This window comes from Leguminivora glycinivorella, chromosome 8 (genome assembly GCF_023078275.1).
Source record: "Leguminivora glycinivorella isolate SPB_JAAS2020 chromosome 8, LegGlyc_1.1, whole genome shotgun sequence".
NCBI classification, from domain to species: domain Eukaryota; kingdom Metazoa; phylum Arthropoda; class Insecta; order Lepidoptera; family Tortricidae; genus Leguminivora; species Leguminivora glycinivorella.
Genome location: NC_062978.1, coordinates 17,547,029 through 17,565,085, shown reverse-complemented (window position 1 = coordinate 17,565,085; position 18,057 = coordinate 17,547,029). Strand labels below are relative to the sequence as shown.

The window sequence follows — 18,057 nt, the reverse complement described above, 5'->3', positions numbered from 1 at the left end:
TGTGCAAAGTGGCTTGCTTTCTGCATAAAATGCAGTTTTTTTCCGTAAGCCCTATGACTAATGTCAAGTGTGACATTTACATCGTTGCCAATAACAAGTGATAAATTGATAATATATATTTTACCAATTTGTCAAACTTAGTTATCGTTTTAAGATAAAAACAAGATAGGTAAGGTAAGAATAACTTATTTTTGAGGACCTCTGATAATTTGCAGTTTTACGTACAATCTCAAAGGATAATGTTGCCTCTAAGATTCGTTGTAGCAATTATATTGTTCAAAAATGTTATCACTGATTTGAGAGTAGACCCCCTCGTAGATACGAATGTGGGGTTGATCAGGGGATTGGAAGCATCGGATGGGGACTATTCTATGTTTTTGGGTATACCGTATGCCATGCTTGACAAGGAAAACCCTTTTGGGGTAAGTAGAACCTGTAGGGTTTATTTAATCTATATCTATACTAATATTATAAATGGGAAAGTGTGTGTGTCTGTTTGTTTGACCGTCTTTCACGGCAAATTGGAGCGACGAATTGACGTGATTTTTTTTAAGTGGAGATAGTTGAAGGGATGGAGAGTGACATAGGCTACTTTTTGTCTCTTTCTGACTCGAGCGAAGCCGCGGGCAAATGCTAGTCAGTAATAAATGAGGAGGCAAGCCAGGACGTAAGACGGGAGTTGGCACAGTGGCTTAACAGCTACCACCGACACCCTTGAGTTCTCCAACCGGTGCTACCTTTGAGCCCTCTGAGATGAGACTCTTAGTGGGGGCACTGGGGCACATCTTGTGGGGGCGTTCCGCAGGCGTTTTTTATCTCATACTTACCTCTGTATTTTATCCAGCACTTTTGACACATCCCAGTTAGTGACGGATTAACCATATATTTTTTAACTAGCTACCTAATTCTATTGAGGATGCTAGTCTGGTGAAAAATGCTTTTGAATGTTGGATTATGTTTTAGGTAAAAAAGGTAGTAGGTATTTTCAAAAAAGGAAGAAAATATTAACGTTACTGTTTCCAAATGGAACCGAACTAGCCTAATTTCTGAATTTCCCTATGTTTGACTTAGAGAGAATACCAAGAGGCCTAATTCACGCGATTCATGTATCATAAACAAATATCTAGATTTCGTTTATGTAGCCGCATGGTAAGTCTTTTCCTGACTACTATTTAGATTGTGTGAGGAACGATGATGATGATGATGATGGATGAATTGGATGATGGCATGAAAAAATGTATTTTTACTAGCACCTGTATGTTATTTTCATTGACTTGAAATCGAGAGCTGTTTTGCCTAAGCAGCACAGGATATGGCAGATGGTGCGCCACGGGTGTTAAAAATAGGAATTAGGAAGTGATAAAGGGGCGGCAAATTATTCGATGTATTATTTACATTACTGCTAGCAATGTTGAAGAACGTTTGGTGTCGAATAGATTGCAGCGGATTTTTACTCAGCCGCTTCAAATCGACTTATCGTTGAGCCGCTGCATCGCCTGCATCATATAACTGCCCTGTTTTTTAGGGTTCCGTAGTCAACTAGGAACCCTTATAGTTTCGCCATGTCTGTCTGTCCGTCCGTCCGTCCGTCCGCGGATAATCTCAGTAACCGTTAGCACTAGAAAGCTGAAATTTGGTACCAATATGTTTATAAATCACGCCAACAAAGTGCAAAAATAAAAAATTGAAAAAAATGTTTTATTAGGGTACCCCCCCTACATGTAAAGTGGGGGCTGATTTTTTTTTTCATTCCAACCCCAACTTGTGATATATTGTTGAATAGGTATTAAAAAATGAATAATGGTTTACTAAGATCGTTTTTTGATAATATTAATATTTTCGGAAATAATCGCTCCTAAAGGAAATAAAAGTGCGTCCCCCCCCCCTCTAACTTTTGAACCATAAGTTTAAAAAATATGAAAAAAATCACAAAAGTAGATCATTATAAAGACTTTCTAGGAAAATTATTTTTAACTCTATAGGTTCAGTAGTTTTTGAGAAAAATACGGAAAACTACGGAACTCTACACTGAGCGTGGCCCGACACGCTCTTGGCCGGTTTTAATACAGCTAGCCGATTACAAAACAAGGCCGGTAAGATAAGGTGGATTATATAATCCAACTACGACAGTTATGCGGATCCGTTTCCGGTACCAGGTTCTGGGTAAACCAGGAGTTTATAGTAATATTACTACCTTTTGTATTATTAATCTCATCATTATCGGCAGTTCCAAGGGAAATACAATATGTATATATGCCGCAATATATCAACATAGGTATATATTAAAATGTGATTCCTCGTGAATCCAGTTATCAATACTCGAGGTTGACTGTCGCTTGAAAACCCAATTTGCTTAACAAACATAACGAAGGAAAGAAATCTCATAACATGAGCTAAGCACTACTCATAGTGTTGTGTTCCTGTCGGTGAGTAAGGCTGCCAGAGCTCAACGAGGGTGCGGTGTGCTGATGACGGGAGGTCTTACGGAACTAACTTGTTCCGTTTATTGTCCTTTGAGTCGTCGGCAACCCGAACCCTCCTTGGAACTTGTACACTCCTTTTTGCTGTGTACTTAACACAGCAAAAGGGAATGTACAAGTTTCTAATGGGGTGGCAACGCGCATGTGACACTGTTTGAGTTGCAGGCGTCCATAGGTTACGGTGACCGCTTTACATCAGGCGGGCCGTATACTTGTTTGCCACCGACGTAGTATAAAAAAAAAAATAAGCGTCGTTGAAGAGTTCCGTGAAATATTTTTTTCGCCAATAGTTTTCTCAAAAAATCTTACTTTTATATATACTTGCAAATATATTAGGTTATACAGTATGTTACCATTTTTTTAAAAGGTACGTAATCTTACATAGTTATTTAACTTAACCATGCCCTTAATTTAATTAATAATACAATTAAATTAAAACCTAATCTAAATTAAAGTAAGTCTTAAAACTAACAGAATAAATAACTGAAATAATTAAAAAGATACATACTTAAAATACGCAACGACACTACATACACACACACTACATTATTTACATACTATATATATGCAACTACCTGAGGTCCCCCAAGTGTGTTCCAATTTTACTTTATAACACCGACCGACCGACAAAAACGGCTTTTTCATTTCATTAAATATACTAAAACGTTTTGTGTTGAAATTTATTTTCGTTTAAACAGAATCATTACTTGCGTGATGGAATATGTAAAGATTTTTAATAAACTTGTAAAATTATCGGCAATTTCAATACCTCGAATGGTGCAATTTTTTTATAACACCGGCCATACCTTTGTTTACAATAATTCCGGCTAATGCAAAATAGGAATATAGCTACTAAATTAGCCAATGGACATTAATCCAGTTTCGTTGGTTAGTACCTAGAATTGATTGATTTGATGGTTATCAGATTTGAATGATTTCGGGTAGGTGAACAAAAAGTGACAACATCATCTCAGCTGATCTATTTATTGATTTTAATAATTAACTTATATTTTTGGACTACATTTTATTGAAACATATGACTATTTAGATAATTTTTACCTACCAGCAGTTTGTCACAATTTCCATTCACTAAAACAATATATTCTTTCACTTTCACTAACTTAACCTCAAAGTGCTGTCAAAATGGATTCTCTGAAGCAAACTATGGCCCAGATGACTGAAAACTTCAATGCACGGATGGCTGGTTTCGAAGAACAGATTGAGAAGGCGGCGCCGAGCAACCCCACAGTTGCTTCGCTGTCAGCCGAATTCCACTCATTTAAATTACTTGTCAAGTTGACCTTAGAAGCCATGCAAAATCAAATCCAGCTCCTGAGTGCGCAGATGGACCAGCAAGAGATGCGCTCTAGGCGAAAAATGCTCCTGCTGCATGGTGTACCTGAGGCCGAAGAGGAATCAACTGCGAGCCTAGTTGAAGTCCTAAATGCGCACCTCGAGGACAAGCTTACAGCTCATGATGTAAAGCGGTGTCATCGGTTAGGCCAGCCTCGCAAAAATATTCATCGGTGCATTCTAGTCAAATTCAGTGATTTGGCAGTGCGAAACTCTGTTTGGTTTGAGAAGAAACGGTTCAAGGGCTCCGGGGTGACTCTGTCGGAGTTTCTCACTAAGCCACGGCATGACGTCTTCATGGCTGCTCGGGAGCGTCTTGGTGTCCGGCGGTGCTGGACCCGCGATGGGAACGTGTACGTGCTTGATGCGGCAGACAAGCGCCACTGCGTGACATCTGTGGCCGAGGTCGAAATGTTCCCAACGGCTGACGCAAGCTGTACTGTGGGACCTCTGCCTTCGGGATCCGGTGCGAACCAGCAGTCTAAGAGGCCCAGGAAGCCCCCAAAGAAGTTTTAATTTAGTCACTTTTCTTGAACCAGCTTTTCGTAAGACTATCACTGTGTTGTTTATACTTTGCTTCTCAATTTAGTAGTATAATTTATAGTCTGTACTCTGATATCTTGCTACCCACTTTTTCATTGCCTAATCTATCTTTTTTCTCTATAACTTTCGTGGGTTGTTCTCTTAATCCGTGAAGTTTAAAATTGTGACTTGAGTGACATGACATGACATCTGTCAACACCCTACAACTTCCTGATGTCTATTTCTACGTCTGTTGCGTTTCGTTTTACGCTCAATTTAATTGTTATTTAAGTTATGCACTCGTTTTTAACTATCCACTGTTTTGACTGGTTAAACTCTGTAAATTTATTATTATTTTTATTTATTTTTTAAGTTATCTCTACAATGAACTGCTGGTGGATAGTAGATGGCGTAGTTGGTATTTACCAACAAATACAGATTTTATTTATATATATTATTAATTGTATTTATTTATGACTTTAGATAGCAGTTTTGCTAGTGATGTATCTTCTGATAATTTTTCTTCTTGTACATCAAACAACGACGATGAAAGCTTTTATAGTCTCCCTCTCTCTCTTCGCGATGTTCTTATTAGTGAACTTGAAGATGTCCCAAAAAATTTTAACATCATACATATTAATGCGCAGAGTATCCCAGCCCATTATAATGATCTCTTAACTTCCTTCGACTTGTCCGAAATCCACGCTGTTCTTGTTTCAGAATCTTGGTTTAAACCATGCCTCCCTTCGACTTCCTATTCCCTGCCAGGATTTCACCTGCTTCGTAATGACCGGACGGGCCGTGGAGGAGGTGGTGTAGCTATTTATCTCCGATCTCATATCGCCTACTCTATCGTCTGTTCGTCTGTTTCTTCCTCTAATGCCGCCGAGTATCTCTTCCTCGAACTAAATATGTCAAACTCTAAAATCCTTCTCGGAGTTTTCTACTCTCCTTCTATTCATATTGACTATTTTTCTTCCTTCGAAAAACAACTTGAAGACCTTATGCCCTCTTATAGTCATCATATAATTATGGGTGATTTTAACACCTGTCTCCTCAAAAACGATTTCCGGTCTAAATGTCTTAAGTCTTTGGCTGATGCATGTAATCTCTCTATTTTACCTTCTGGTGCGACTCATCACTTTCCCAACTGTACCCCTTCTCTTCTTGATATCACCCTGGTCTCCTCGCCTTCGTTAGTTGGGAAATATAGTCAACACTCTGCCGACGCCTTCTCATATCATGACTTACTTTGTTTGTCGTATAAAATTCGCCCCCCCAAAGCCAAACCCAAAATTATTATGCAGCGCAATTTGAAGAGGATGAATGTCGAGGAACTTCGCGAGAGTGCCTTAAATACGGACTGGAGTGTGATTACTGATGCCAGCACCATAGATGAGAAAGTTGCACTCTTCAATTCCTTACTGATCCAGCTATACGATGCCCATGCTCCGATTCGTCCAATCAAATTAAAGCATCTTCCTGCTCCCTGGCTGACCGACGAGATAAGGGCGTTAATCGAGAAAAAGAATCGGGCAAAATCAAAATTTAAACTTAACGCTTCTGACAGAAATAAATCAAGATATCTTCAGTTGAGGAATCAATGTAGTACTGTTTGTCGTGACGCCCAGCGGCGCCATATACATAAGTCGGTGGTTGATGGTCAACCTGCCAAAATCTGGAAATGTCTTAAGGGTTATGGTGTCGGTAAATCTGGTAATGGTCCTCTACCTAGTGACCTTAATTTAGATAACCTAAACCAACATTTCTCTTCTTCCGCTAGCTTTGACGGTCCAATTAAGTCTGAAACTCTCAACCATTTGTCTTCCCTGCCGACTCCTGATTTTCCTCCTTTTTCTGTTTCTCAGTTCTCCGAGAATGACGTTGAGAAGTGCATACTGTCTATTACTTCTAATGCTATTGGTGTAGACTGTGTGGGCCGGAATATGATACTTCCTCTGCTTGACCTCCTTCTTCCCATTATTACCAGCATTTTTAATTGTTCAGTTTCTTCTCGATGTTTCCCTAATTCCTGGAAAGACGCTAACATTACTCCCATTCCCAAAAAGTCCAACCCGTCGTCCTTCTCTGATTTCAGGCCTATTTCTATTCTCCCTTTCCTCTCAAAAGTTTTGGAGCGGCTTGTGCAGCTGCAACTAACTTCTTTTCTGAATAAAAACTCTCTCTTTAACCCTTTCCAGTCAGGGTTCCGCTCCGGTCACAGCACAGCCACCGCCCTAGTCAAAATAACTGACGACATCCGATCTGGCATGGATAACCAGAGGTTAACGGTGCTGACGTTGCTAGATTTTAGCAACGCCTTCAGCACCGTTGACTTTGATATCCTGCTGGGTATCTTGCGTACTATCAATGTTTCTACATCTGCCATCGAGTGGTTCCATAGTTACTTGGATGGTCGCCGGCAACGGATTAAAGTCGATAACACTTCTTCTTCATCTTGGTGCAGTACGCTAGCTGGCGTCCCGCAAGGTGGCGTCCTGTCTCCCTTACTTTTTTCTATTTTCATAAACTCTATTACTTCTAATCTTCTTTCTTCTTACCATCTCTATGCCGACGACCTTCAAATCTATTCCCAAGGCCTGCTTGACGATTTACCCGATCTCGTTCATTCCACGAACGCTGACCTGGAAGGTATTGCGAAGTGGAGCTCTCGCTATGGTTTAAAGGTAAATCCTTGTAAAACACAAGTCATTATCATTGGCAGCCCAAGAAGCATAGCGAGAGTTGACTTCGAGAACCTCCCTGCTGTTCAGTTTGATGGGGTGTCGATTCCTTTTTCGAATCAAGTAAAAAATTTGGGCGTGATCATTGACCGCACTCTATCTTGGATTCCGCAGATCAGTGAAGTGAGCAGGAAGATCTTTGCTACGGTTGGTTCCCTACGTCGGGTTCGTAACTTCCTGCCTCTGACAACCAAAATTGCGCTTGCTCAGTCTCTCCTTTTGCCCATTTTGGACTATGCTGATACTTGCTACTTAGATATTACTGAAGAGCAATTGAATAAACTTGAACGACTCCAAAATGTCTGCATCAGGTTTATTTTTGGGTTGCGCAAATTCGACCATATTTCCAGTTTTCGTTTACAGCTCAAGTGGTTGCCTATACGCCTCCGACGCAATACACATATTCTTTCTCTCCTATATGCCACTCTGTTTCACTTGAATACTCCTTGCTATCTCAAATCTCGATTTAAGTTTCTTTCTTCTGTCAGATGCGCGCAAAATTTGCTACTTGTCCCACCTCCTTCCACTTCTAAATTTTACTGTAACTCTTTTAGTTTTCGTGCTGTTCGACTGTGGAATGGTCTGCCCATTGATATTCGACGTGCAACTTCATTATCCATTTTCAAAAGGATGCTAAAGGATCATTATTTGTCTACTTCATAAACTTTGTCCTATAGGAACTTTCATGTTGTTGTAATGGTTTCCTTATTTTTACATATATATATGTATATATGTATTTATATTTGTGCTTATATTGTTTGTATATATTAGTAAATGTAGTTTATCATTTTTTTTTTTTTATATATATATATATATATTTGTAGTTTATGTATTATATTATACCAATTTGATTTAATTTCCTCTTCCGTCTCTCTCTTTTGCACCACCCGTTAACTTCTCTCCGACCGCCACTCGACTATCTGAAGGTTGTCTGTAAGAGACCGCTGTTTTAGCGATAAGACCGCCTGTTGTTACCTACCACTTTGTAACCGTTTTCATTTATGTTTTATTTTTGTAGTGTGCAATTAAAGCATTTTATTATTATTATTATTATTATTATTATTATTATTATTATTAATGATTTTCGAATAAACAAATTTTATCTTAACGTGAGATAACTAAGATAAGGTATCTTGTTTACGTGGGTTCTGAAATTGCAGTCGAACTAAAACGGTAACTATGTCAATTTAAAACTATATTGATTAAAAACAGTTAGTTTTAATGTCACACTTTCGTTTTCTATCGACCCCTTATTTGCCAAGAGTGGCACTGAAACTTGTGTAGTTTCATGTGCTCTGCCTACCCCTTCATGGGATACAGGCGTGGTTGTATGTTGTTGTTGTATGTAGTTTTAATTTTTATTCTATTGATCGGTCTATCACTAGTTTGTTCTACTTAGTTATCGTCTATTGAATGAAATGTATAATTTCTTTGAGAAAATAAAGATCTATAAACCTAAATACAAGCCTGAAAGCATCGTTTGCATTATTTTTGCTCGATATAAAATTAATACTTAACAGCATATATTTCTAATTTCATTATACATGTTGTTGTAGTCACTTCCTAAGGCACCCCAGTGGTGCAAAGGGCCTTCACAAGCTCGCGCCACGACTTCCTATTTTCAGCGACCCTTACATATGACAACATAATTATTACAACGATTTAGCCAAATAAAAATACTATACAATGCACCACACGCGTACACTAAACATTCATTTTTTTCTGGTGCACATACATACCTTGTTTGCACACCCATATGGGATAAAATACTCAATCAGAAACATATTTTCAGGCTTCCTGCCTCATCCAAAATTTACCGAAGTCTTTGAGGCATATGACGACTCGGCCGTGTGTCCACAGCGGAACAGCAACAGCACTATTACTGGGACTTTGGACTGCCTCCACCTCAACGTGTTCACGCCGAATTCTGCGACGTCCCTAAACCTCCGCCCAGTCTTGGTCTTCGTTCATGGCGGTTTTTTGCAAAGAGGCGGATTTAACAAAGAAATGTACGGACCAAAGTTCCTTATGCAACACGATATCGTATTGATAACGATCAATTATAGATTAGGACCGTATGGCTTCATGTGTTTGAACACTCCGGAAATCCCGGGAAATCAAGGATTAAAAGATCAACTGAAAGCATTGAGATGGATTCAAGACAACATTGCAGCCTTTGGTGGGGATCCTGATCAAGTAACTTTAGCGGGACAGAGCGCAGGTGGTGCTTCTGTGGACTTTCATTTAATGTATCCAGGAGAGAGATTGTTCAACAAGGTTATTCTGCAGAGTGGTGTAGCGTTAACCCCGAAAGAATGATTGAAGCTGACATTGAAAAGCCTATAAAGCTAGCCGAATATTTTGAATTTAAAAATAATGATGTGAATGACGCCTTAACATTTTTAGCTACTAAGGATACTGATTCAATAATAGAAGCAACACTAGAACTTGGAATTGGTTTTAGAGCGTGCGTAGAGAAAGAATTTGAAGGTGTGGAAATATTTGTACCACAACACCCGGCTACCGCCGACCGGCCACATGTGAAAAATATTCCAGTTTTAATAGGATCAGTCGATAAAGAATTTTTATCTACATATGCCGATAAGGAATCAGACTTTTTTCAAAACCTCACCATATTTAGAGACTCATTACAAAATGTATTTGATTTTGGTGACGACTTGGACGTAATACATCGAAATTTGAGAAACTTTTACGTGGGTGATCACTTGATGACAGATGAGGACAAATGGCAAGTGGTAGACTTCGAATCCGATTTTACATATGTTCATCCTATTCAGCGAGCTATGAGAAAGTACAGACAGAGCGAAGCGGGAAATATATACTTTTATGTGTTTGACTACGATGGTGGCAGAAATTTTGTGAAGTACAGGGATAACGTGAACGCACCGGGAGCCACTCACGCGGACGAATTGGGATACTTGTTCGACCCGTCTCTTATTACCGAGGAGCCGTCGTCGGAAGACCAGGCAGTTATAGATAGAATGACAACAATGTGGGCTAACTTTGTCAAAACAGGGTAAGTCTTAATTAAATTAATGTACATTTCACTAAAGCTATCTTAGACAATTCACCAATGTTCGTGTGAATTTAAAACGATATGAAATAAGTTACATATATTAGGTACTTAAAATCAACCGGAGGTGATACTGATGGACCAAATACTGAATAAATTAAAAACTTGCCAAGTGCGAGTCGGACTCGCCCACCGAGGGTTCCGTACAAACTTTCAATGGTTAAAATAATCTCATGGTACTCATATGTACACCGTGTTTCACTTAACACTAAAAACCTGAAAACTGTTTGTTCAGAATCGAGAGTAGAATCGATTGAGCTATATCTTGATGGGGGCAATATTTTTTGTTTTAATTTGTATTATTAGTTATTGTTTACGTGCCCATTCTACAAATTCGTAATACAACATTGTGCATATCATATTGTTAGAGGTTGTATACCTTTTTCAGTATTTAAGGGTATTCATACTGGCTGGTTACTTGGACGATTATTTTTTTCCGCTACGAGATAGAGGTTGTGCGTCAGTTTAATTTTAAAGTTTATCATAAGTCATAACAAATTGAACTCGTACCTAATTACAACCTTGTCATTTTGAATGTTAGGTTTAAATTTGCTTACTGCGTCACCTGTCCAATTTGAAGTTTACTGTGACACAGGTTAAAGTGCTTTACAGTGACATAGCTGTCTATTGGTAAACCTTATGTCGTTGCAGTAACAGTGATGGTAGATAGCAATTATTTTATTGAGTGTAGAGTTAAAAGCCGAGTAGAGCTGCACAGAAAATTAAAAATTAAATTTAAAAAAATAATAATCATCAGATTAAAAAATGAACATTGTAGATACGTTTAAAAAAATAAAAATCAGTTGGGGTGTCTGAGGTTTTGAGTGATACCGGAAACACGGTGTATAAGACAAGTCTAGAAGTATAGGTACTCTAATGAGCATTATTGCGTTAAGCGCCATCTCTCAGCAAAATGTATTAAGTATGAAATAAAACTATGGAAACGGATTAAATCGCGTATAATGAATTTAAAATTCATCCCGACGTTTCGAACTCTTTACAGCGTTCGTGGTCAACGGGTGACTGAGGAAAAATTACAATGTGCAAAAGCTACCCACATACAAGAAATATTAACGAACCATGACATATACCCAGCTGATACAGAACAGCGATATATACCCAGAATGTTGCGAGAGGCCATTGAGATCAAGAAATATTCAAACTTTAATAGAGAAGATGGCTTTACTTTACCACTGGCTTGGGATCCAGTAGTACATCTGATAATGGAACAAGCACGATGAAGGCTGTGAGGCATTTGTGTTGTATGGTGTTGGACATTTGCAGTTTGTTTGTTGTGTAGATTTTTTTTTTGACGTGATAACGTCTAATAACTCGTTACTACGGGCAGCATGTACGAAAAAGATGACGTCATTGTCCCGTTCCTCAAGGCCACCAAGCAAGAGCAAGTGGTTTGTGTATGGACGGTTGGGGTATAAGCAAAAGGGGCCCGATTTTAGGACTTAGAAAATTTTTAAAAACATGAAAGATTGCATTAAAATAAGCATCTTTTATAGAATGAAGTTGCTTGAAAAACCTACTTATTTAGGAGTTATAGCAGTACGAAGTTGCGAATTTTCCCATAGTATTTACTAAGGCTCCAGAGACTTAGAATTTTTTTTACCAATATAACCTATGTTAATAGTGATAAATCATATAGAACACGTTTAAATAAGGATGTTTTGTTATATAAACTTTTTCTTTTCCATTAATATTTACTGAGATATTAGGGTTCTAAGATTAGTAAATGGCACTAGCACTTTAATAAAATTAACGCGTGTCTCGCAAACGGTCTAGGATACAAAATGACGACTTTTATATAGGTATAGGTATACTTAAACGATCTAAAGCGCCTCCTTTTTTGAAGGAACTTAAGTCATTTTTACAATTAATCGATATTTTCTTTCTACTTGTCAAACGCGCTCACAAAATTTTAAGACATTTAGTAACTACTTGCAGCGGCAGTGAGTGAAAATCTTAATTTGAGTTTTTTTCTCTTAAGTCCGACTTACACTTGACTGTAGATTTCTAATAGGTTTTCCTGTAATCTATAGGTAGAGGGCTATCTCGTATTTTTTTTTTGAAAATTTTACACAAATAAGAAATACTAAAAAATATATATTTGAGATACTCATACTCTTTCATTTGATATGTAACACAATATACTTAGTTTAAAAAACTTTGATTTTTAATTTTCACTTTTACCCCCCAAAAGTGGCCTCTATGATTAAATTTCATTTTATTAAATTACATGTCCGTCTTTGGGTGACAGGTTTGCATATGTGTACCAAATTTCAAGTAAATCGGTTTAGTAGTTTCGGAGAAAATTGGCTGTGACAGACGGACAGACAGACACCGAGTGATCCTATATAAGGGTTCCGTTTTTCCTCTTTGAGGTACGGAACCCTAAAAATGATTTATGAATTAGCAAATGTGGCATATCTTTTACTGGGAAATTACTGTAGTTAGTTTTTGATAGCAATACTAAGTTTTAATTGTTATAATTATTTATGCTGATGCTGTAGGTAGCTAAAGTTAATCATACTTACTTCATAACCAATACGTTCTTCTTCAGGAATCCTACTCCTTCGCCGTCGGACGTGGTTCCCATCTCGTGGACTCCGATCACAGCCGACAGATGGCACTGTCTCTGGATCGGCGCAGATCTGCGGCTCAAGGGCAGACCGTTTCACCACCGGATGGCCTTTTGGGACCTGTTCTTAAAGACGTATGGACATTTGGAGAAAGGAGTAGAACTATTATAACATAACTTATTACCATGACAACATAACATAGCATAACTTTTTTTCTTATATTTTAGTTTAACGTTAACTTTGTACACTGTACTCGATTAATATTATTATAAAACGTAAAATAACGACACATTTGTATGGTTTTTGACTGACTTACCAGGATGCTGGCAAAATGGTTCACCACAATATTCACAATATTATAGAGTCGCACAATGTCAAGTTGACGTAGATTTTGGCACAGCCTGCCAGTGCAAATGTTTTTTTTTCATCTATGGACTTGAGGGCGGTGTTGCCCATATGATAGCCAAATTAGCCAATGTCGAGTAAAAAGGGTAGGAAATTATACATGCGGAAAAGGAATATACAGAATTTGGAAAAAATGGAGTGCAAATGTTATTTGACATGTCAGAACTTCTATGAAATAATGACGTTTCATTAACCCTGCACATTTGCACAGGCAGTTATCGAAATTGGTGCCATGTTAGGTTAGGTCCGACTTTATCTAAAATATTTTATCAATCAAATTCATCAAAAATAACCGCTTATCCCCAATCCAAGTGTATGCAAGTAATTAAACGTCTTTCAAGGGATTTATTTTCATTATCCTTGTACAATATTGGCCGTCGCCGGCCCCGGAAAAATCCGGCCGCCGGCGATTCATATTCATAATGCCGGGAAATAATTAGTTTTCATTATTCAGGTCCTCATCTCGGGAAGTGGAAACAAGTGACGGCCTTAGATGCTTGAATTATGTCTCCGAAAATAACCTCGGGGTAATTGCGACCCTGGTTTAGACTTTAAATATCTTTGGAAAATAGAGGGTTAAAAAGAGAAAAAGTTTCACATAAAAGGTTTACCTAGAGCAAGAACGATTTAATACTGAACTGACAAAACCCATCCAAAAAAGCGTGCCCCTGAAATGTATGGGCCTTTTAGGCTTAAAACTAGATGGCGCTGTTTCGCAGCCTGAAAGTGGCCAAAATCATATTTTCCCCAAATATTTTTGCATGTTTTTATTTTTTATTAGAATAAATGACATAATTCTTTATTTTAAAATCATGATATCATATCAATACACATTTTGAAAAAAATAAATTTGTAGGCATCATTAGTGTAGTTATGATAGTATTTAATAGGTGGCGCTAAAAAATCGAGGTACGATCTTAGTATGAAGTATGTAAATCCTATCAAAGACATATGTAACTCCGTACCCCAAAACCATATAGAAAAAGTTACGGTGACCTAGATGGTGATACACCTTTAGGGTACGCTCGGCTAGATGACGGTAATATTAATATTTGACATTTTAACCCATATGAATATGGGCCAATTGTCAAAACTGAGGTTTAAAAGTTTTAGGCGTGTGTCGAGAGATGCAGATGGCAGTCTATGCACTGCACTGTGATTACACATTTTACTTTGTCAGTAACTCTCTTTAATACTCGATCCTCTTTGATCCTATATAAATAATCCTTGCCTAGAGTATAAAACATTAGTCACTTTAGTCACAGATTTATAATAAGTTACTCTTTAGGTATAACACAACAACACATATAAATCTGCTACAATTTCATAATATTGTTGATACTGCTAATATGTACCTGATGTAAACCTGCTCTCGTTCATTTAACATTTTCGAGGAATACCCGATTAAATTAAAATTGTAACCCGGTAGCCCGGTACCCTCGTATTAATTATGTATTAAGTCCAATAAATGATCGACATGTTTCAATCAGATTTCCAGGAAATATAATTTCTAGAATAATAAGAGGATTCAGGGATAATCTGACATGAGTTTTAAATTTAAAATACACGAAAAGTTTTAGAATTTACTATGAAATGATTATGTATATCTAAGATATATCCAATTATCCATACCTATCTACCTGATAGCTGCCCTCACTGACCCGGGTATCAAAATACACCCTGAATAGGCTACTTTCCTCCTAGTCAAATCAGCTTCTTTTTAAGAACTGTCAAAACAATTTGGAACGACGTGCTAATATGGAATTAATATGAAATCGAATTGACGTCACGGTCAACTGATTTACTTTATATGTTTCTATCTGATTTATAAAATATATTTTGGAGTTAAAAATAATTTCTATCCCCGTTTTTAGGGTTCCGTAGTCAACTAGGAACCCTTATAGTTTCGCCATGTCTGTCTGTCCGTCCGTCTGTCCGTCCGTCAGTCCGTCCGTCCGTCCGTCCGTCCGTCCGTCCGCGGATAATCTAAGTAACCGTTAGCACTAGAAAGCTGAAATTTGGTACCAATATGTATATGAATCACGCCGACAAAGTGCAAAAATAAAAAATGGAAAAAAATGATTTATTAGGGTACCCCCCCTACATGTAAAGTGGGGGCTGAATTTTTTTTTCATTCCAACCCCAACGTGTGATATATTGTTCGATAGGTATTTAAAAATGAATAAGGGTTTACTAATATCGTTTTTTGATAATATTTATATTTTCGGAAATAATCACTCCTAAAGGAAAAAAAGTGCGTCCCCCCCCTCTAACTTTTGAACCATATGTTTAAAAAATATGAAAAAAATCACAAAAGTAGAACTTTATAAATACTTTCTAGGAAAATTGTTTTGAACTTGATAGTTTCAGTAGTTTTTGAGAAAAATACGGAAAACTACGGAACCCTACACTGAGCGTGGCCCGACACGCTCTTGGCCGGTTTTTTCTTACAATTATTTGATGCTTTACTTCGTGCATGGTACAAAATATTTCATTTTAAGTACAGTCAAGTTGCCTATAATAGGTCGTTGGCTGATCGACAAAATTGTTAAATTTTAAGTAAAAGTTAATATCTAATTACATTTCTCATGTCCTATACTAACCACCGTTAAGAGATTCGTCCTTATTAGCATTACACGCTGTATATTGTCACGAGCAAGACTTATTTAAGAGGTTAGGCTTGAATTGAAACTAGTGAGTATTACATTCTTTGCTTGAAAGTCTTGAAACGCTTCCCTTCATTTATAACCTCCCACGCCGTTTGCTATGAAATTAAATAAGTAACAATAATTAGGATATAACTGTTAGGGACCGTCCACACTCAAGAGACGCATGTCCGCCGACGCGGAATGGACGTCAGTGCCATCGCCACGCCGCCTGAACGTAATTTAAAAAAACCGGCCAAGAGTAGGGTTCCGTAGTTTTTCGTATTTTTCTCAGAAACTACTGCAACTATCAAGTTCAAAACAATTTTCCTAGAAAGTCTTTATAAAGTTCTACTTTTGTGATTTTTTTCATACTTTTTAAACATTATGGTTCAAAAGTTAGAGGGGGGGGACGCACTTTTTTTCCTTTAGGAGTGATTATTTCCGAAAATATAAATATTATCAAAAAACGATCTTAGTAAACCCTTATTCATTTTTAAATACCTATCGAACAATATATCACACGTTGGGGTTGGAATGAAAAAAAATATCAGCCCCCACTTTACATGTAAGGGGGTACCCTAATAAAACATTTTTTTCCACTTTTTATTTTTGCACTTTGTTGGCGTGATTGATATACATATTGGTACCAAATTTCAGCTTTCTAGTGCTTACGGTTACTGAGATTATCCGCGGACGGACGGACGGACAGACAGACATGGCGAAACTATAAGGGTTCCTAGTTGACTACAGAACCCTAAAAACGTCTCCTCAGTACATTTTGTATAGGAAGGACGCGCAAGGGACGTCACTTGGCGCGCCCCAGGCGCCGCGCCGCCTGGGGCGCGTCTTATCTTACGTCTTTCATATACAAAATACGGAGACGTTTTTTAAATTACATTTAGGCGGCGTTGCACTGCCGTCCGTTCCGCGTCGGCGGACATGCGTCTCTTGAGTGTGGACGGTCCCTTATACAGTTTCTAATCTTTTTGCCAAACTTACGTTTAACGGTGAAATGAAGCACTCATTTTCAAAGTCAGTAATTACCTTAAATTATATTGGGCCTCTAATTATATTGATTGATTTTATATTTATTTGTATTAAAGGTGTTGGAAATGAACTCGCTCTTCCGTATTTATTGCAACAATACGTAGTTATCGAGAAAAGGTAAGTAGTGCCCTTGCGCTTCGCTTGGCCCATCTTGGCAGCAGGGGCACTACCGGACCCCCAGATTTGTGTTACTAGGGGCAATTATTTAAACGTCAATTCTACCGGCCAGCTTCGCATCAAGTTAACATTTCTATGAAATATTTGTAAGCACACTTGTGTATAAAATGGAACTCTCTCACCAGTTTTTGAAGAATCAAGAGAGTTTTTGGGCGTTTTCCAAATTAAATCCCGAAAATCGAATTTCACCAGATCTGGACGTGTCTGGGCTCATTCTACTCAGAATCACGAGCTGATTCGATCCCGACGATAAAAAAAAGTGTCCTAATATTTTTTTCCTTTTACGTCACGATTTTAGTATGAACTTACTACGAGCGTGACGTATTGGAAACTCGAATTTTGTATGGAAAATTTGGGACACATTTTTTTATCGTCGGGATCGAATCAGCTCGTGATTCTGAGTAGAATGAGCCCAAACACGTCCAGATCTGGTGAAATTCGATTTTCGGGATTTAATTTGGAAAATGCCCTTTTACCAGTTGGTGCGGTGCGGTGACAAGGAAGATAACTAGAACTACAATACGCTAAAGAGCATGAACGATAAGCATCTTGTTTACGCAGCGTACTAGCCTAGTCAACAGTGTTAGCAAATAAGCCGGATAAGCCCTGACTTGGCCCCAGCGCTAACTAACCATATAAAATATAATAGTGCGATAGGGACGGCCTGTTATTTTATCGTCTATCGCATGACCATGCTACCCGTGCAGATTATAGCTAGGAACACACTACGCGGACGTCCGTCGTAAATCGACCGCGGACGGGAATCTGGACAATGGAAATACACATAACCGTGCAAACTATCGGTCGACGGACGCGGACGTGGCCTTGAGCGCACGGACGTCCGATCGAAATCTGGCTCTCTGGATGTTTTGTTCCGTGCACACTGATAGGTCGCGGTCGCGGTCGTTTTACGACGGACGTCCGCGTAGTATGTTCCTAGCTTATACCTAACTATTGTCAAGAGGGCGCTGTTATTCTGATGTATAGGGTAATATT

General features: G+C 38.2%; 1 protein-coding gene across 1 annotated transcript; it reads left to right on the top strand.

Moving 5' to 3' along the window:
• The first annotated feature begins 235 nt into the window (after window positions 1-235).
• On the top strand, window positions 236-13,931 carry LOC125228565 (esterase FE4-like). The gene is given in 4 exon segments (XM_048133177.1): window positions 236-426; window positions 8,892-9,400; window positions 9,403-10,136; window positions 12,766-13,931. Coding segments are annotated over 4 exon segments (1,620 nt in total). The 5' UTR covers window positions 236-239; the 3' UTR covers window positions 12,956-13,931.
• The last annotated feature ends 4,126 nt before the right edge of the window (window positions 13,932-18,057 follow it).